The sequence below is a fragment of the Larimichthys crocea genome, chromosome XV (assembly GCF_000972845.2).
Source record: "Larimichthys crocea isolate SSNF chromosome XV, L_crocea_2.0, whole genome shotgun sequence".
Taxonomy (NCBI): Eukaryota; Metazoa; Chordata; class Actinopteri; family Sciaenidae; genus Larimichthys; species Larimichthys crocea.
The window spans coordinates 16,070,214-16,090,632 of NC_040025.1; the positions used below are offsets into that span (position 1 = coordinate 16,070,214).

Here is a 20,419-nt window from a genome sequence, read left to right on the forward strand (position 1 = left end):
TTTAAAAATACCACGAACGTGAGTATTAGATTTCAGGCAAACCTGAACCACACCAGTTATAAAAAATCTTTTTCTCTGTTTTCTCAGCTGGGCGTCTCTGCCCTCTGGATGAGTTCCAGTGTAACAACACTTTGTGTAAACCCCTTGCATGGAAATGTGACGGGGAGGATGATTGTGGGGACAACACTGACGAGAGTCCTGAAGAGTGCAGTGAGTATCACCTTGTGAATCACACACATGTTAAATTTGTCAGTCTTCATCCTTTGTCCTGAACCCCTCTGTCCTCTTTTGTCCTTCTTGTCTTCCTTCTCTGCTCGGGTCTTAGGAAAGTTCCAGTGTCCTCCCACAAGAGCTTTCCGTTGCCAAAATGACCGTGTGTGCCTGCAAGTGTCAAAGAGGTGTGATGGTGTCAATAACTGTGGAGACAACTCGGATGAACTAAACTGCCGTAAGTTGTGGAGTCGTTTAAATCTGTGTGAAATCCCTTCCTTCCTCAACTTTGATTAAGGACATTGCTGACCTATATGTGTGTATTAAATTTCTACAGAGGCCCCTCCAGCTATTCCCACCTGTGAGAAAGATGAGTTCCTGTGTGCCAATCACAGATGCATCAGCTCCACTCTGCGCTGTAACTTTTTCAATGACTGTGAGGACTATGGCTCTGACGAAATCAACTGCAAGACAGGTGCCTCATTTCAAAACTGATTTCTGTTTCACAGCTAATCAAAGATTTGATCTTTCAATGTCAACCATTGGGTGAATCGCTTACACTGACTCATGTTTAACTTGTTCCTGTGTTCACGTTCAGACACCAAACTAAATGACTGCAGGAGTAACAGGACTCAGTGTGGTGATGGAGATGAGGCCCACTGTGTCACCAACGGCACAGACTCCTTCTGCTCCTGCAAACCAGGCTTCCAGAAGACAGGACACCACACCTGTGGAGGTACACATGCACAAAATGCTGACAAACTTACTTGGATGTTGATGCTTTGAAGGTGAGGAGCTGAACTGTTTTTGTGTTCATATTTTTTTCAGATAAGAATGAGTGTCTCCAGTTTGGAATCTGTTCCCACATTTGCAACAACACCAAAGGCTCCTACAAATGCAGCTGCCACAAGTACTTCACCAGGATCAATGAAACCTGCAAGGCTGACAGTGAGGACCAGAACTGCATCTGTTTTTGTGCCTTCTAGGCTTCCTTTTTAAACTCATAATAAGTTCCAATTTTATTTTAATGGCCATCCTTTTTCTCTGTTTTACTTCTAGACATGAACAGCAGTCGTCAGATTCTCTACATAGCCGACGACAATGAAATACGCAGCCTGGACCCTGGCATGCCTAACTGGCGCTATGAACAGACCTTCCAGGGCGATGCCAGCGTACGTATTGATGCAATGGACCTGCACGTCAAGACCAACCGCATCTTCTGGACCAACTGGCACACAGGTCGCATCTCGTCCTATGAACTTCCTGGACCATCCACATTGTCAACCTCCTCTAACTCTCACCGTAACAGACGGCAGAGTGAGGGCAGAATCACCAACCTGCAGGTAAGGCTGCTTAAATATGTGTGAAAAGACAAACTCTCCATCATACCAATGTAAATACACCACACGCACAAACACAATCTGTCTGCTCATGTCTAGATCAAAGAGCTGAAAATGCCTCGTGGTATTGCGGTGGACTGGGTGGCTGGAAACCTGTACTGGACTGACTCTGGTCGAGATGTCATTGAAGTGGCTCAGATGTCCGGCCAGCATTGCAAGACCCTCATCTCTGGCATGATAGACGAGCCATACGCCATTGTTGTGGATCCACAGAGAGGGTAAGAAAGAGTGCTGAGCTCTTTGATGGTAATTTCAGGCCATATTAAATATATGATTTCTATCATGGCTTAAATAATGTGTGTTTCTTTTCAGTACCATGTATTGGGCAGACTGGGGGAACCACCCTAAAATTGAGACAGCTGCCATGGACGGCACTCTGAGACAAACTCTAGTTCATGAGAACATCCAGTGGCCCACAGGTCAGTATTGCATCAGCATTGTATGATTTTATCTCAACGCTGTTTTGTCCAAAGAAAGGAAAGAACACATGTTATGTCTCAGCAACCTACTGCAACAACTAACGACTAACTAATGAATCACAGCATTTTGTGTACATAAGTTGTCATGTCTTTATCTGCTTCTGTTCTGTCCCTACAGGTTTGGCTGTGGACTACTTCAACGAGCGTCTTTACTGGGCAGATGCTAAACTCTCAGTGATTGGCAGTGTTCGTCTGGATGGCTCAGATCCTGTCATTTCTGTCTCCGGCGTTAAAAACAGTTGAGTCCTTTCCACGCTGTCTTGAAACATGAAATAAATGTAACATTAACATGTAGATGTTTCTTTTTTTAACCCATTTATCTTTGCTTTTCTCATTTCCAGACCTGCTCCATCCGTTCAGCATAGATATCTTTGAGGACTACATATATGGGGTCACTTATATCAATAACGTTGTCTTCCGGGTCAACAAGTTTGGCAAAGGTTCTACGGAGAATCTGACCACAGGCATCAACCATGCTACTGACATAGTCCTCTACCACCGTTACAAGCAGCCAGAGAGTGAGTGCTCTGCATCCTGAAATAAGACTGATTTAAGTTTTATGCAGATGAATATAACCAATAAATGAGAGCGTTTTATGAAAAGATTTGTGAAAATCTTGTTTCTCTCTGCACAGTGACTAACCCATGTGACAGGAAGAAATGTGAGTGGCTGTGTCTGCTCAGCCCCAGTGGTCCAGTGTGTACCTGCCCTAATAACTACGTGGCCGACAATGGAACATGCGTGGTGAGACCGACCCCCACCCAGTCACCATTCTGTAAGTCTGCAGATATATAATACAATATTCTACGTTCTTCATGCTGCATAAAATGTTGGTTCATATGAAACTCCCCCTCCACAGCTCCTCCCTCAGGGCCCTGCGATATTCAGTGTCAGAACGGTGGGAGCTGCTTCCTCAATGCCCGTCAGGTGGCCAAGTGTCGCTGCCAGGCCAGCTACACTGGAGAGAGATGTGAGATCAACCAGTGCAGAGACTACTGCAAGAATGGAGGCACATGCACTGCTTCTCATACAGGTAAGAGCATGATACAGCTGTGCAGATGTTCATGGCCATGGTCATCCCTTTTCCTTACCGAGTAGTTAAACAAGAAGACATTTAGGCTAGTTAATACTAACATTAATTTCTTTTCATAGGAAGATATGTATTACTTGGTCACAGGGGTGTATATTTCTGTAGCATTAAATTACCCTTTATAATGATTTTGTTACCCCAAGGTGAGTGAAATTACCCTAATCTCTCTGGAGGTTAATAAATAGGGTGTTTCATTGTGGAAAAATATTTTTTCTAACTAGCAAATTATTAAGAATATTTCCTTTGTCCTAGGTGCCCCAACCTGCAGATGTCCAAAAGGCTTCACAGGGCCCAACTGTAACCGCCACACTTGTCAGGATTACTGCCTGAATGGAGGCAACTGCTCGGTCAACATGGGCAACCAGCCAACCTGTAGCTGCCCGCTGGAATACCAGGGAGACCAGTGCCAGTACAGTAAGTGGCAGTTTATGTTGTCTTAAAGGTGTTTACTGTATTTTGTGGATGATACAATAATCTGCATGAATGCTCAGCTTCTTTGATATTTAGCCTCCTGTTGTTATTTTTGATACGATCTGTAGCACGTTTAAATCATTTCTTTGCCTCTCACACGTCTTCCATCTCATCCTCAGGTAAATGTGAAGGGTATTGTCACAACGGTGGAACCTGCTTACAAACCTCTAACGGCACCAAACTCTGTCTGTGCACCACTCAGTACATTGGATATCAGTGTGAGCTGGACAAATGTCAGTTCTGTGGAACGGGCAAGTGTTTGACGTCATCCTCAGGCGAGGTTTCCTGCAGGTAGCTACACTGTGGAACGTGAATTCTGCACTAAATAAATTAGACTTTGATTTGTAAATATTTCTTAATGTTTATTTTTGACTGTTCAGTATCAACTGGGCAAGGTCACACATCACTGCACCTTACAGGTTACACTGATTTGAAAAGTATTCTACATGGCCAAAAATGTGTGGACATCTAAACATAGCAGGAGATATTAATACATTTTGTATCTTTTGTGTTTGTAGCTGTCCCAACGGTCAGACTCAACCCAGCTGCTATACCTGTTTGGACTACTGCTCAAACGGACAATGTACAGTTGACACTCGTACGCTGCTGCCTCAGTGCAAGTAAGATATGACACTCAACCCCAACTAACCTTATATTTATACACACATAAATATACTTTCTGTGTTTCAAACTCACACAGGGTAAATGCAAATCCCCCTCAGTGATATCTTGTACCTTAATAACAAAGTGCATTCTGTGTTTATACTGTCTACAGATCACTCAATCCACAGTGTGTAAATAGTCTTTGCTGCTCAGGCAATGAATACACGAGCCATTTCTATATGTAACAATGCTTCTTTTTTAGTTTATGAATAACTTGCATATGAATTTACTGATATTCTGTTCGTAAACAAATTATTTAATAATCCAGGTTATGATTAAATTGTCTTCTGATTTGTGGAAATGATTTATCAGCAGAAAAGTGGGAATTATTTAAGTATATCTCACATCAAACTATTCACCCCAGTGTGTGTTGGGTTGAAAATAGATGTGTTTATTACTGAAAAGGCATCCCACTCTCCTCCTCTCCCTGACTATAATATTATATTTATATTGTGATATAAATTAAAAGGAAAATAGAGAGAGGAAGATCCCTTTTTTCTACTCGGCTTTTCCACACTTTGTAACTCTGGCTTGTGTGTCCAGGTGTCCTGTGGGATGGACGGGTTACAGATGTGAAATTGCAGCTTCTGTGGATTCCTCTGCTTCCAGTGGAAGTAAGTCGCACAGTTCAGAGACTCCTATTAGTAAAACTTTGCGCTTTGGTCCTATTTGCTCACTTTATTTGCCCTCTTGCAGGTACTGCCTCTATTGTCATACCAGTACTTCTACTGCTGCTGCTGGCACTTCTTGTGGTTGGTGCCATCTTGTGGTACAAGCGGAGAATGCGTGGGTAAGTCCTGGTTCAGATACTTCAGATCCAATCTCCCATTTTTTATGTTCCTCACACCTATGCTACCTAGCTTCTCTTTCTTTCTTACCTTTTGATAACCATCTATATTTCCTGTCTCCCAGGTCTCTATGGCCAGGCAAATCTCGTTCTCAGTGCTCGCGGTAACTTCATAGGGTTACATAATTCACCTGTTGACCCACAAATCCTGTCCCCTCCCTTCCTTAATATCCTGTCAGATTGATGCTGTCTGTCCATTTGTCCTTTCTGTTGGTCAGTGCAGAAATTTGTCTGTCTGTCCTTGCCTGCCATCTCCTGTTTGCCTCCCGGGGTTTCCCACCCAGCAACAGGGGCCTCTCGACTCTTATCTGAAGTAGCTTTTTGCTGGTGATGCGCAAACAATTGAACTGTTTCGTCCTTCTTACGTCTCCATACCTTCCCTTGTTTCCATGTGTAAATGTTAGGCTTACGCTCTGTGCTTGCATAGGAAAATATACAACTGTGCATCTATGAAAAATGTTTTATATGCTTGCAAGCAGACAAATATTTGCAATGTGAAAATCAAGCATTCTCCACAACAGACATGCTGCAGTATATTTTCTGGGTTTAATCAAATGGCCTTTTGTTAAAAGTTCATTTGAAAACCTTAAATATATGTTGTTTTGATTGTGTGGATTGTATGTTGCTGGTGCTGTGTCAGTACCTGGTTTATGCGTAAAGTTATGATACATTTCTAGCCACTGTGACTTGTTTAATGTAAGGTTTCTCCCAAAAATAGTTTTTAAATGAGGATCTAAACCTGTGCTAATAATATAATAATAAGTTTGTTAATCTGTCTGTCTGCAGTGCAAAGGGCTTCCAGCACCACCGAATGACAAACGGAGCCATGAATGTTGAGATCGGAAACCCCGCCTATAAGATCTATGAAGGAGATCCTGATGATGACGCTGGGGAGCTCCTGGATTCAGACTTTGCTTTGGACCCAGACAAGGTAAATCTAAAAGGACATTTATATAAACAGTACAGTCACCCACATCACAGAAATATCTCTTCACCGGTACGAAGTCATGCTGATAGTACATGGGAGGAGTGAAATTTAATTTAGCTGCCATTTTTCTAAAGAAAGTAGCTCTTGTTCTACCTAAACATTGTTTTTGGACGGACACACATGCTTTGACCCCAGTTTTTATTAAGGTAGTGGCTGATATCTTGCTAGAATATGTGTTTTAGTGCCAGCTCGAGGGGGTGAGCAACATAAAGGAGGAAACACAGTGAACCAAATTTAATTTATCAAGTTAATTAAATAAAAGAGAAACAAAGAAAAACAATGCGGTTTGGGGAGGCTCTACTCCTGCAGAGTGTGCTGGATGAGAGTGTGTAACAGCTTTCTGACTTATTTCACCTAATGATTTTTTTAAATACATTTTTTTAATAAATATGTATTGTGTGTCTGTAAATGGTAAATGGACTGTACTTATATAGCGCCTTTCTAGTCTTGTGACCACTCAAGGAGCTTTTACAGGACATATCTCATTCACCTATTCACAAACATTCATACACTGATGGCATTGGCTGCCATGCAATGTGCCAATTGCTCATCAGTTTTTGGAGCTAGACATTCATACACATTCACACACCGATGGCACAGCCTTCGGAAAGCAATTTGGGTTTCAGTATCTTGCCAAAGGACACTTCGACATGCACGTGTGTATATATATCTTTGATTCTTTGGCAATATTGTTCACATGATAGTCATGTAAATAAAGCATATGGAATTGAAATTACAGTGAGAGAGGAAGAAGGAGGGTCTTTTATTAAGCTTTGTCAGGTGCTACTGTCAGGAGCAACCGATTGATGATTGGACTTCCCGAAACAAAAAAACAGAACAGGCACATTGTACAACATAACGGATATTAAAAAATAAAAAATAAAACAAAGCAGCTATCTGCAAGACTTTTAGTCACGAGATGAGACATTTGTTGTTGTTGTTGTGATTTGAGATAACTTTTAAAAGCAAAAATATTTTTTGTAATTCGTGTGAACTGACCTTTTCAAGCTCTACTTTCATATTTAAAGAACCTCATGCCTTTTGAGTCACCATGTAATTTTCTTCACTCCGCAGCCCACTAACTTCACCAACCCAGTGTATGCCACCCTGTACATGGGCGCCCACAACAGCCGCAACTCTCTGGCCAGCACAGATGAAAAGAAGGAGCTTCTCTCCCAGGGCGATGAGGACATGAGTGACCCACTGGCGTAGAGCTTGGCACGGATTGAACTCTGCCAACATTGCCCTGCCCGACTCAGTGCTGAGCCAACCAGCTCTCTCATCTTATGCCTTTACCAACTGAAAAGAAAAGCAACAACAAAAAAAGCGAGAACACTGTATAAAATGTATAAAATGAAGGACTACTTTTTTAAGTGATTGCAGTATTATATTTTGTTCTTTGACAAAAAAAATCCTCTGGTGACAAAAAGGAACCATTTTATAGACATTTATTCAGTTCTTCTTTTTAATTTTGCTCACCTCCTCCTCACAGCTCTCCCTCCCCTCTCACGCATATAGCCACTACCTCTGTGCAAATGTAAAAGATAAGAGAGATACGAATGGCAGTGGAACAATTTTAATTTTTTATTTTTGTATGACTCGTATAAGGGGGAGAAGAGGGGAAAAAAAAGAATATTGTTCCATCCTAGAAAACGTTTCCACGTCTTTGTTGCTCATGAACGAGAGGAGAAGTGTCAGTGCTCACTATGAATGCTTCCCGGATGCCGGTTTGGCTCAGTCTTTCACATTATGTGTATATGTACGTTTGCTGCTGGAGGTCTAAAGGTGGACCGAGGCTGGGAGAGAAATGAGAAGTTGTTATACTGCACGTGTACACATGGAGTACTCCGCATCGCAGACAGTGTCTGTTCTGTTGTCTCAAAGAACTACATTCAAGTGATTGTCTTTTACCTTCTTGCACAGACTAAAGTTATATATTTGCATATATATAAACCTATTAACAAAGTGTCTTGAAAATATACCCAGGAATACAAACATCAGTAACAAATAGCAGTCTGTACTTTGTAACATTTTTTTTTTTTAAGTCATTGTATAATTGACATACTCTGTCAGCAATGAATGAGTCAAATGGCAGTGTGTGAGTGTGCTGGATGAAGATGATTGTAATAAAGTCCACATTCCAGGATGAAAAATGTCTGGGATGAATATCCGTGGCCTTGGTTTAGCCTACTGCAGGACACTCTGGACAGGATTTCACCCTGAAACTGTCCTAGAAAGTTCTTTTTGGGAGTGACGGCAAGCTTCTGTGAATTTTATTTTTTTCTTCCGGTCATCACTGAAAAACAATCTGCAACAAATAATTAGCTGAGAATGGTTACGTTTAGCTTTTGTTCCATGTCGTTTTGATTGTAAATGTGCTTTCAGGAAAGGCCAGGAAGACCGTTTGATGGTACGTACGTGTGTGGGAGATTGAGTTTTTTTCCTTTTTTTTTTTTTTAAATTGTATGTAATTACATGGACATGTAATTTAGGTTAATGCTCATTGTTAAGTGCATTCCCAGGAAGGGGACTGATCAGCTTCCTGATAAGCATTCCTTTGTTAATTCCTTTGCCTTGCTGCTAACGCTAACCATCTATCCGTCTGTCAAACTGGATTTTAGTCTGTCTCTGCTCACCACGCTGCTTTTAACTTTTACCTGCCATATCACTCTGCATGGTGCTCGCACACACATCCCATCCTAGCGGAAGCTCTCTGCTTTGCCCCTCACTTGTTAACAGTATTCGTCACTTCTTTTTTTTTTTTTTTACGTCCTGCTCTGTTAGATTTTCACCCGATTTAGAATAATCATTTTTCAGTTGGAGAATTTCTTTTGGTGGCAAAAACCCACATGGATATTTGTGGTTCTGATTGTTTTGTTATGATTCTATTTCTTTTTGATATAAGAAATTAAATGGATTTTTATAGTAGAAATGTACGGTGGCTCTGTCCGTCATTTGGAGAGATGGAGAGGAAAAAAATCAGTTGCTTATTTCTTGCTGCATTACATCGTAAATTAACATTAAGTATACTTTAAAAAACAAGTTAAGAAATAAAACATGAACATGCAGTAATTGCTTGTATTGAATGTTGCTTCATCAAAGAAAGATATTTGTTGGTGTAATCAAAGTCTTTGGTCATGTAGTTACATCATTCATCTTATTTATTAAACAGGAAGTGTCATCTTTCAGTCAATAGAGAATATCATGGATCAGATTTTTTGATTTGAATGTACATTAATATAAATGTCCACTTATAGAATAGTGTCTCATACAATGTTAAGCCAAATTAAGTAGTGTAAAGAGCTCCCTTTGTGCCAATGTAAGTTTAAACATTCGTTAGGAGGAAACACATCATCTCTATTAAAACAGGAGATTAAAAAATAAAAGCTTCAAACAGAAGACCGTCCTTCATCCATCACCACATCGATAGCAGGTTAATGTCATTTGGGCCCTTAAACAGCAGTTCATGTGGATTCTTCTTCATACATTTGTCACTTCCCAAATGTCACTTAAAAGTGTTGTCAAAGTGTATAACATTCAGTTTTTTAAGAACTATTTGGACAAGTTATGAGCTTAACGACAAGAAGTAGATAAAAGTAATCTTTAAAATTATTATTCCCCTTCTCTTTTAGTTTTTGTATGCCTTAAAAAGCTGTAACTTTCAACTGTTGCATATTGTCAGTAATGATAAGGCTAATGTTATAGTACAAGGCAATAAAAAATACAATCTTTAACAAATGAAAGATGTAAAATAAACAAATTATGGCTGACTCATGAGAAATAACACTGTTTACACGAAAAAAAGGCACTTCTTAAGCAAAACATGAGACATTTGAGACATTTTGGTTTGGCTAGCTTGTCCAAAAGAACGAGAAGATACATGAACATGAAGTCTTTCCTCCCATATACATGCAAATAAATTCTGAACAGTTGACAATATTAAGTCTTGATTGAATGTTGTTGGTTTAATGGTAGGAAACAGTCCCCAAGTGTCTCATTATAATATTGAAGCGTCTCAGTTATTTGGAGGAAGGTTTTGCAAGTGTCTTCAAGGCAAACATCCCAGCAGCAGAGTTGGTATCTTCCCTTGGCTGCCACCCAGTCTAAGTCCTGCTACGACTGCATAATCTGAGGAAATTAACGGTCTTGGGAATAAGATCCACATGTTGGCAGGCACTTGCCAGTGAAAGCACAGTTCTTCCTGCATTGTGGTCCGCCAGTCCTCGACTGACCTCACCTGTCTTGTAGTCGTCTGCCAACTTGTCTCCTTCTCAATGGCAACAGAGCAGGGAAAGTCTTGTGTTTGCAGTGAGACAGGAGTGACCCATTGTGCTTCTGTAATGATGCCTGCTCACTTAAAGTGGCTGTAAAAGGGCCTCCATAAATAAATAAATTACCCAGCTAAAACAAGGGCTCTGTCCTGTCCCTCTTTTCAGTCTTTGTGATCTGCAGCCTCAGGGTTGAGACAGACCATCGGGACACAGGGAGGAAGGTTATAATAGGAAGGAGGGGGGAGTATAAGTGACGAATAAGTGGTTTAGGGTCTCTTCCAACCGCTCCGGATCAACGCGTCAGCTCGCAGGAAAGGCTGGTTTCGGAGATCTGTGAGTATGCAAGGAGAGAGGGGTGAGAAACAAGGGGGGGGCACACATGTTAGAGGACCCAGAGGTCAATCTGCAAAGAGGCTTCTACTTACTAAACTTCTTTTGCAGTATTTTTAAGCCATAAATGTAGAGAGAATACACTCAGTAACCGCTTTATTAGGTACACCTAATGAACGGATGTGTTCCCATTATTTTGTCCATCTCATTTGTATAAATTAGAGTGGGCTAAGTAACAGAAACACTTCTCTCTATAATGCAATATTGTTCAAGAGCACCACAAACTACATCCTCCATCTGTAATATAGTTTAAGAAACAAAATTAACAAAACTAACAGAACCCGAACATTGAAAACTTAATTTATTAAGACTGTTGCTTTAAACTGCATTACTTTTATCTAGGTGTACCTAATAAACTGGCAAATGACTCTATGCTGTAGTATATTTCAGTAAAACAATCATCAAATAATCTGAAATAACCTATGCAGGTAAACTTTGTATTAGAAATGTAAAAAATAGCAGATAAACAGTGCAGACTTAACACTGAATGACACATTCCCATAACCTTGCATTTGAACTTGTAGTAGTGACACACAAAACAGTGAAATCCAAGGCTTTGGGAATGTGGTTATAACAATACTAATAATGCAGCTGTCATTATTACAGTTACAGTACAATGGTCAACAAGCTCTTCCGTTTTCTGAGCAACAATAAGGCTGACTGTGCCTAAAGTAAAAACGAAACCTTTGAGTATCTTTAGATACAAACTGTTTGCATTTAATGTGACTGTGTGTGTTCTTTTCTAGAGCCTGTTGACCAAAAAGCTGTTGAGCACACCGCGCGAATGACAGTTAGCAAAGACAAAACATGGCGGACGTTGTTGACAGGTGAGAGGTAAATGAACACTGGACAACATGCAACACATAATAGGAGGGGGATGATGGAGGATGATGATGATCTTAAGGGTACGGGTATGCGTTGAAACTGAACAATGATGTTCTGAAAATATCACAGAAGCTGAGGCTAAATGAATTAAGTGAATTCACTTTTTAATGACTATTGGGGGAACTATAAACATACTTTAACTCGCTTCTCAATTCATCTTCAATAATTTTGTTTTCTGATCGTGTTGTACAGCAAATTTCAGGGTTGTGAAGCATCTTTTTTGTTTTGTTTTGTTTTTTTTGCGTCCAAAGCACTAGCTGAAGCAGCTGACATCACTGTAGCAGCACACAGGAGCTGGAGGGCCAAGCGGGCCAGGTTTCAGCCAGGCTACCTTCCTTACCCTCTATTAGGAGTGGGAAATACTGTCATTAATCTTCTTTTCAGCTGGAGGGGGTAGAATAAACAGTGGTGGTTGAGGAAAGAAGAGTCACATGTTAGCCGGAAACCAACACCAAACAAGTTAGTTTCATGGAACAAGGCATTGTTGATAAAAAAACAAAAAAACAAACAAACAGTAAATTAGCCAAACCTCTTTATAATTGTTTAAATTATGCTTTAAAAGAAATATGCCATAATAATGCACAGCCTTTTACGTGTCATGCACTTGGTAATTTAATCACAGTCATGGCTGATTGTACTGTGAGTGTATCAACATATTTCCCACACACAAAATATGTTGATTGTACAACTTTTTTTTTCTCTCTCCATGGAGATCTGTGCCAGGCAAAGAGGTTTGGCTGACTCCTATCATCAGACGCCTGATAGGAGTCTTCTGAAGTAGAACACAAACAACCAAATGACGGCCCAGGTTAGTTCACACTAGTTGTAGTGTAGTAGGGGTATGGGGGGGGTTGAGTAGGTGACAGGAATCATGCTGCATGCACAGTGGGGTCAGGGAGGCGTACGAGAGACACCTGGACAACCTTGGCATTAGGGGGGAAGGGCTAGCAGTTGGCGTCGTCACAGAGGTTGGCTTCACAGAAGAACCGTGAGCCGCGTTTAGCAGTGCGGGCTGTGAAGGGCACGCTCTTCAGTACTGGGGGAGGAGGGGGAGGAAGAGAAAACATGTCACACCTGAGACACTGCCCTTCTGGGGGTGAGGGGGAGGTAAAAAAAAAAAAAATGGATACCCTTCAAATTTCTTTCAGGAAACTGTAATGAACCTGAAACAACTGGAGCTGGGTTCTTCCTGTATGTAGCACAGATCTATGGAAGCAAACCTTGTAAAAACTCTCAGGAGGTTTTTAATAGGATTATTTTCTTTAAGTCCCCCTATTTCACATTTACAAGCACTATATAAATATGAAATAAATTGCTTATATCGTTGTATCATATAGTTGTCAAGAGCTATATCTTCTCCTGTGAGCACCCGTAAGTAGAGGCTCATCTATAACTTTATAATGAACGACAAAATGACAGAACAGCTGTAATTATATCACGTCTTCATATGAGAAGAACATTGTTGACAAATACTGTATATTAACAAACTACACTATAGTGTGTTTGTGTGCTGCTTCATTCATCATTCATTCATTTTCCATAACCGCTTGCCCTGAAACAATCACAACCATTCAGGCTCACATTCAAACCTACGTGCAATTTAGAGTCACCAATTCACCCTCATGTCTTTGGACTGTGGGAGGAAGCGGGAGTACCCACGCAAACCCTACACAGAAAGGTGCCAGTTGACTGGCAGGTTCAAACCCAAAACCTTCCTGCTGTGCTATGATGTGCTACTAAATAGGGGGACTTATTTTATGAGATGAGGACGCACTGAGCATGTCTTGGAACATAAGTATTCATAATTAGCTGTTAACAGCTCTGATAGTAGTGGCACAGAAGCATTATTATAACTTAAAATGACATTAATGCAACATTTGTATTATTTACATTTTACACACTGATTAATAATTGTGACAAAAAAAACATTAGTTATTGTATGTGCTAACCCGAGGCTGTAGATACTCATTTCTTTCTGCCATTAGAACCCATATATGTAGGATTTTAAAATGTCTGAGCCCTAGTGGTAGATTCAAGAAATGCCCTTACATCATCCTCTTTTCTTATTTTTCTATAAACAAGAATGTCATTATGAAAACATTTAAAAAATGCTACAATCATATAAAAAATCTACACGGTGTCTTTAAAAAAAGAATGCTGTAAATACAGATCATATATACTGAATGTCTGACTATCTACATAATGAGGCTCAACAAGTGTTGTACATTTAATAACTAACTAGACAGCACGTCATTGAGTAGTAATAAGCGACTGCTGTGCTGCTATGTGCTGTGCTCCAGATGTGGCGGTGTCTGGACCACATAGCACAAGGTGCACTTCAAAGGAGCTGAGCAGTGAATGACCACAGTCATTCTTGACCTGGGATGACCGGAGCTGCTGGCCCCCGCATGGGGTCTTTTTAGGGTGCTGTCTGGCCCACCTGTTATGATGTCCTCAATAGTGCCATCCTTTCCTTCGTACACAGGCCGGTGATCTTTAGCTTGCCGCTTGCGCAGTTCTGCGATCAGTTCCTGCTGCTGATGCCTCTTCTTTTGGGCCTGGACCTGCACCAGCGGAGAGGATATTTGTACTGTTCTCTGTGCTTTTTGGCACACCACAAAGCTTTATTTAGCACTGAGTAAACATCTGATCGTTTTCCTTGAGCTTATTTTCTCTTTGACTGTACCTTGGGGTCATGCTGTTTAGCCTCCTGAGCCAGTAGCTTCTCTCTCATTGCTTGCTCCTGCTTTTTCCTTTGTTCATTTTCTTCCACTGCATCCTGTTGGAGAGAGAAAAAGGTGACGAGTCAAGACAAGAAACTGAAGCTCAGATAAATCTATGTCAATACGATTATGTGGGCCTTAAAGACGAGAAAATAGGTCAAAAGTTAAAAGTAACACTTAATCACGTGAGCGGACTACCAGGAGAGTGGTATCGACTGTCTCATCTAACTCTTTGCAATGGGGCAAATTAGCTCTGTTTTATGTTGTGGTCAGGCTAAAGTCAGAATTTCTGTTGAATTGAATTTAATGAAAGTTTTGGTTGAGTTATTGTTTCTTTAGTATCTAAACTACAACCTTTTTTGTGGTGGTAGGGATAGGAAGTCAGGTTTAGAATTGCATTTTCTGGTTAGTTTATTTGGTTTTGTGGTTTTAATTCAACTCAGGGATGGTTGGTTGGGTTTGTTTGTTGTGGCTCTCACTAAAGTTAAATTTAAACTTCTATATCTAGCAATAAAGATTGTTCACATGGTTTTATGTTACTTCTCTCTCCCTTTGATCAGCTTGGAGTGGTGACAAGTGTATTTCCAAATGTGGAACTATTCCTTTAAGTCACCCATATGCACTTAGATAGGCAAACGCAGAAATCCTTGTGTTGCACATTTCCTTAAGCAGATCCCATAAATCCACTCTGAGAACAATCTCAGGAAGTGTGTTGTGTGGTGGGGCAGGGCGAGGCTGTCCGGGGGTAAAGGGGAGGAGGCGAGGCGACGGGGGGAGAGAGAGAGGGGGGACCAGTCTAAACACCACAGCTGCAGCTCTAGAGTCAGACCCAGCTGGCCTTTCCTGTTATTTGGCCTCGGACTATACGCCACGTCCTGTGGCACACACACAGCAAAAGCTCTACCCTGCTCTGATCTCACTGAGACAACATCCAAGTTTGAAACCAGGGAACTTCCCTCTGACTAGGAGAGAAATCTGCACCCTGTCAGTAAAGAAATAAGAAAAGATACACAGACACTACTTGGTGTCCTCACCTTGTAGGCCTTGATGAATCGCACAAACACAGGGAAGAACACTGAGGGTGGAGTCGTCTTGGCACTCTCTCCGAAGTAGTTCACCACATTGTTGAAGGCTTCCTAGAATTGGGAAGGAGTACAGTGCCAGAGTGGAAGCAATGTATGTAAATACTGTCAAGTTGGGAGTCATGATTGGTTGTGTCTTAGAGGTCAGTGAGCTGCATCTGGGACACAAGTTTGCTTCATGTCTATTTTTTTCCCTTTGAGGTTGAGGTGAGGACAGTGTTGTGATACCTCTGCTGTCTTGGCATCTTTCTGAAGCTTGTCCAACTGTGTGTCACTGGCCTGGATGAAGCCTTTCAGGACTGAATGGTCATGGAGACTGCACTCTCTCCGGATCAGGTCCATGCCTTTCCCCAGCTCCCGAACATCCAGCAGCACATTTTCCAAAGATACTTTTGTAGACAGTCAATACGGAATATGTTTTATTTACAAATCTTAGCATAATATTACAGAAATTTTCCTATTTAACTGACCATATCTGACATTATATTTATGGTAATACTGTGACTGAACTCACCTGCTGCAGCTTTATCTACAAAGTGCAGTTCATTGTAGAAGTTGGCCAGTTCAGGGTACTTCTCTTTCACAATGAGAGCTATGTAGTGGAGCAATGTCATCTTCCTGTCTGTAGACTTAGTGTCAAGAAGCTGTGTAACAAAAGGAATGAACACCAGTATCAGCAAAAGCACTGCATGAATCAATTGTGTGGAATATTTGGTATGAAGATAAACTGAGCACTTGAGAAATGTGTCCAAATTCTGCTCCAAAACACTCACCAGGTCAAGACTTTGTAATTTGAAGCCATAAACACAGCCACGCTTGCTGCTGTTCATGTAGTTTCCCAAGGCTAAGATGATCTACAAGTAAACCAGAAGAATACATGAATATGCATGAACAATGCAAATGTTGCTAATTTAAAAACAAATAAACACTTCTCACCTCAAGCATTTTTTTCAACTTTGGAGCAGATTTCACTGAGCCAGAAGCAGCAATGATTGCATTGAGCTGCGGCGTGAGCAGGCTGATGTTGTCAGAAAAGTTCCCAACAAAGGTGATGATGTTCATTCTCTGCGTGAGCCTCTCAATCTTGCTGAATAATAACATGAAGCGATCTTCCTCTGCTAGCTGATCCAGTGGACGACGCTCGCGCTCGTACTGACGCATGACCTTCACCTCCGCATCCGTGGGCAGAAAACGCATCAGGCACTCCACAAAGTCGACAGGTAAGGCCTTGAGGTCAAACCTGAGAAAACACAACATATATTAGTAACGTCTTATCTATGAATCAATTATTAGTCCAGAAAAGTGCTTACTTCTCTATTGCTTTGCAGATCTCTTCTGTGGTCTTGTTAGCCTTGCGCAGTGTGATGGCTAAGTTCTTGGAGCGATTTGCGTCCAGAAGGGTGACTTTGTTCACCGCCTTCTGAGCTACTTTGCTCTTTGTGCAAGAAAGATCCACAATTGGACCTTGGGCTCTGGTCTTGAACAGCTCCTCAAATTTCTCCAGATCCAGTTCCTGCACACGAGTGAGAGTATTTACTTACTTGTTCTGAATTTTTATTAATAGCACATTAAAGACACATTTTCTCAATCCGGTTCTTGCTCTGAGTGATGGGATTCTATATGAACACACTATTTTGATTAATTTCACATGGTCGATGAATGTCTTTTTGTTTTTCTGCTCTTCTCACTGGTATGAAGCCGGCTCAGTTGCTCAGTTGGAAAAAGGTGATATCACATATTTCCTGTGCCAGTCAGGATTTAACAAAATATGAACCGACAGCTGGTGGGTTGTTGTTTATGCTGTCAGCACTGTCAGTCAAATCTAATAAAAAACAGACCTGCACAGGACTGATGAAACAGTTTATCTGAATAAACTGAAACAGTTTATTCTTTGTTGCTTTGCTTGCTTACCTCTAGTACACGTTCGTCATCAATCTCATTGAAGACTGTGCCATTGATCTGGTTGGGCTTCAAAGCCGTCCAGTTAAACACAGGCAGGCGGAACTTGGTCTTGATGGGCTTCTTGATTCTGATAGCTGTCGTCGAAAAATTAAATAAAACATATGAAACTGTTATTTTTTCGCTTGATAACTTAGTAAGCAAAGATTAACAAAGTTTAATAATGTCATTCAATGTCATTCTGCATCAACTCTTGCCTGAGAGACCCAAACTCAGGATAACAGAAGGAGAAGCATCTGGCAGTGGTGGAGCGAGAGGAGGTGGCGGTGGTGGGGCTGGTGCATTCGGGCCTGTAATTAATGTACAAGAAAACATTAAAACACTTTAAAGTCATTTTATTTGTCCATTCTATTTATTAAATTGATCAATCCTTGATTTGTGATCCTTTTATTTTCTCTGTGTATTTGATCTAACTTATATAAATATGTATTATATGTTTTGTTTTATGTTCTTTGCTCAAACAGTTGGTGCTGTTTCTTTGGTGCGACAGTCTGCTGCAGACTCACACACAAAGGAAACAACCCGAGCATTTCCTTTTCCTGTCTGGGGTAGAGGAACACTGTCGTGACCTATCACCTGTCTTGGCACGCATGAACAAAGAAGAGGAACTGAAAATAGACCTCCTCTTTGGGTCTATAGTCAACCACAGTCAACTTTCACATATACGTGTCATCAGACATTATCACTGTGAGTCATGGTGTATCACCTGCGGCAGACGGAAGAGGAGGGGGAGGTGGTGGAGGTGGTGGAGGAGGCGGAGGAGCTTCACTGGCTGGTGGTAAACTGGTGTCTGTTCCTCCAGGTTCTGTTAACCCAGCTGTTAAACCCAAAGACAGCTGCCCAATGTCACCCAGCGGGATCCCAAGGCCGCTGCCCCCAACACCACCCACACCCCCGACTCCCAGGGGCTCGATGGAAATGTCTCCATCAGGTTTCTTGTGCAAACGAATGGTGCCCTGCTGTTCGAGCTCCAGCAGCCGCCTCTCGATGTTGAAGTGCCTCTGGAAGGCAGCATCCTTCTCCTTGATGACCCTCCTCAGGGTGTTGACCTGGGTGTTGGTTGACTCGTATGTCTCCTGAACAGTCACCAGGGGGCGATAAAGAGCACAACACAATGACTCTACACACATAAAGAAACATCCTGTTTCCTGCTGACCTAATTTGCTATCACAGCAATTTAGCTACATGCATCTGAAAATGATCTCTGCTAACACACAGTGAGGTGAAGTGAAGCGAGGCAGGAGGGCAATATTCCATCATTACAGCTGCCAGCTTACCCGTATTACTTGCAGGTCCTTATCTTTCTGAAGGAGCACCTTCTCCAGATCAGCTACTTTCATCATTGTTTCATTCTCAACCTCCAGCAGCTTCTCCGTCACCTGGGAAAGCAGACGGAGAGAGGAACAGAGATGAGAGGTGGTGAATTTTAAAAATTGATCCACAGCTCGGGCATCATTCCCAGTTCCACTCCCTCCCCTATACACTGTGCATCATCGATAAGAAATAAGATATACCCAGCAGCATGACGCAGCAAGAGCATGACACAGCTTTTAGTTTTGATTTTGAACAGCAGATTACACATGTTGCACAGGAATTCACAGGGAATCTTCACCCTTATCCACCCCCCCATCATTCCTGACCCCTGAGAGCAGAGTTTGTTATGAAATTCCTAGAGTGATGTCAGGGGCTGCCTACGACCTTTCCATGTGAAGAAGGTCTTTGCAAAGTGGCGTGGGATGCGAAGGCGACTGCCGAGAAAGAATGAGCCAACACAAGAACAATATTAAGATTGTTTCACGCGCAGTACTTTCCAGAGTTCTCCACCCCGTAATTATTCTGAACCACTTGTGAAATGCAAACACTGAGTAAATTTCTAATCACCACCTAGAAACAGCCAAGTTAAGTACATGGCTGGTGAACCACAACAATCTCATAAATTGGCCCAGAGAACAGTGTTGGTGGTCCAGAGTGGGTGGTGCTCTTACATGGGACAGGTGCTCCTCCAGTTCCTCCACCTTCTCCAGGGCTGCATTCTTCGTCTCCGCATCTTCCAACAGACCACCCACGTCAAACACGTTATCCAGGTAGGCCTGGATCTGCACCGACAGCTTGTCACTCTCTGTATGTTTGCATTTCTGACACGAGGGAGAAGAAATTAGCACTGGTGATACTCACACTATACAAATACTCTCAACCCAAGGAAGTGTTTTCATCATCTTACCTCCAGGTAATCATCCAGTCCCAGCTTTGTGAATTCATACTGCAGATGGACCCTGAAATTCATGTCCTCAACTGAGTGGACCACAATGTTGATGAACTGCATGCAAGCAACCTAGAGCACAGACGCAGACAGATTTAGATCCAAACATATTGAACCGGATATGATCCACTTATCCATAATACAAAGTGTATCTTACCATGTAGTCAATGTTTCCCTCCTCACAGCGGAAGTAATCCATCAGTCTCTCAAAGCGATGCTTCTCTTTACACACCTAAAATTTAAACAATGCAGCAATGATTGGTGATTTAGTAGAAGTAGAAGTATTTTTTTGAAACTACAATACAATATTACGATCACAGATAAAATGTGGGAGGAAACTTTTGAGAGCAGACATATCCTGACAAAAACCCAACATGTAAGTATTTTAAAACTCCTTGTTGTATGTCAGAATATAATAATTAATCTGATTTATGTTGGAGGGGTTGGTGGGTTTAAAAACACATTTTTATGAAGAAACAGGCATCACTTACAGATAACTATGTATTTAAGATTAAAGCACTGTCTTTCTTTCTACTTATCAACAAGATCAGCCATCCTCTGTGCTTATAAGTCTGTTGTTTCTTGAGTTGATGCAATGATTGTATAATAATAGTTTCTCTAAAGTCCTCTATGTATCTACTGTATTACATTAATTCATGTGATAAATCGTAGTATAATATAAGGTTTTGTTTTGATTAAAC

General features: G+C 41.4%; 2 protein-coding genes across 11 annotated transcripts in view; one reads left to right on the plus strand and one right to left on the minus strand.

The window, feature by feature from the left end:
* The window catches only part of lrp1ab (low density lipoprotein receptor-related protein 1Ab), a 79,892-nt gene extending 70,808 nt beyond the window's left edge, over positions 1-9,084 (plus strand). For 3 of the 5 annotated variants that reach the window (XM_019268645.2, XM_019268646.2, XM_027288354.1), the window contains 20 exons: positions 88-210; positions 326-448; positions 548-685; positions 809-946; positions 1,039-1,158; positions 1,270-1,553; positions 1,650-1,828; positions 1,923-2,029; positions 2,208-2,327; positions 2,431-2,607; positions 2,724-2,864; positions 2,949-3,122; positions 3,432-3,593; positions 3,770-3,941; positions 4,169-4,270; positions 4,857-4,927; positions 5,010-5,103; positions 5,226-5,264; positions 5,947-6,091; positions 7,223-9,084. In XM_019268645.2, the coding sequence (XP_019124190.1) occupies positions 88-210; positions 326-448; positions 548-685; positions 809-946; positions 1,039-1,158; positions 1,270-1,553; positions 1,650-1,828; positions 1,923-2,029; positions 2,208-2,327; positions 2,431-2,607; positions 2,724-2,864; positions 2,949-3,122; positions 3,432-3,593; positions 3,770-3,941; positions 4,169-4,270; positions 4,857-4,927; positions 5,010-5,103; positions 5,226-5,264; positions 5,947-6,091; positions 7,223-7,360 (2,747 nt within the window). In that variant the 3' untranslated portion in view covers positions 7,361-9,084. The remainder of the gene's footprint in view (positions 1-87; positions 211-325; positions 449-547; positions 686-808; positions 947-1,038; positions 1,159-1,269; positions 1,554-1,649; positions 1,829-1,922; positions 2,030-2,207; positions 2,328-2,430; positions 2,608-2,723; positions 2,865-2,948; positions 3,123-3,431; positions 3,594-3,769; positions 3,942-4,168; positions 4,271-4,856; positions 4,928-5,009; positions 5,104-5,225; positions 5,265-5,946; positions 6,092-7,222) is intronic. The other 2 variants (XM_027288356.1, XM_019268648.2) reach the window with 2 other exon arrangements.
* Positions 9,085-10,144: 1,060 nt separating this feature from the next.
* The window catches only part of fmnl3 (formin-like 3), a 31,126-nt gene continuing 20,851 nt past the window's right edge, over positions 10,145-20,419 (minus strand). For 2 of the 6 annotated variants that reach the window (XM_019268651.2, XM_010747609.3), the window contains 17 exons: positions 19,876-19,950; positions 19,680-19,790; positions 19,444-19,593; positions 18,736-18,837; positions 18,165-18,534; positions 17,656-17,748; positions 17,411-17,535; positions 16,810-17,012; positions 16,436-16,739; positions 16,273-16,353; positions 16,014-16,143; positions 15,728-15,888; positions 15,452-15,553; positions 14,381-14,473; positions 14,135-14,258; positions 12,618-12,730; positions 10,145-10,750 (listed from right to left, as the gene is read on the minus strand). In XM_019268651.2, coding sequence (XP_019124196.1) covers positions 12,639-12,730; positions 14,135-14,258; positions 14,381-14,473; positions 15,452-15,553; positions 15,728-15,888; positions 16,014-16,143; positions 16,273-16,353; positions 16,436-16,739; positions 16,810-17,012; positions 17,411-17,535; positions 17,656-17,748; positions 18,165-18,534; positions 18,736-18,837; positions 19,444-19,593; positions 19,680-19,790; positions 19,876-19,950 — 2,316 coding nt within the window. In that variant the 3' untranslated portion in view covers positions 10,145-10,750; positions 12,618-12,638. Of the gene's footprint in view, positions 10,751-12,034; positions 12,079-12,608; positions 12,731-14,134; positions 14,259-14,380; positions 14,474-15,451; positions 15,554-15,727; positions 15,889-16,013; positions 16,144-16,272; positions 16,354-16,435; positions 16,740-16,809; positions 17,013-17,410; positions 17,536-17,655; positions 17,749-18,164; positions 18,535-18,735; positions 18,838-19,443; positions 19,594-19,679; positions 19,791-19,875; positions 19,951-20,419 lie in introns of all 6 variants that reach the window. The other 4 variants (XR_003463801.1, XM_019268650.2, XM_019268649.2 and 1 more) reach the window with 4 other exon arrangements.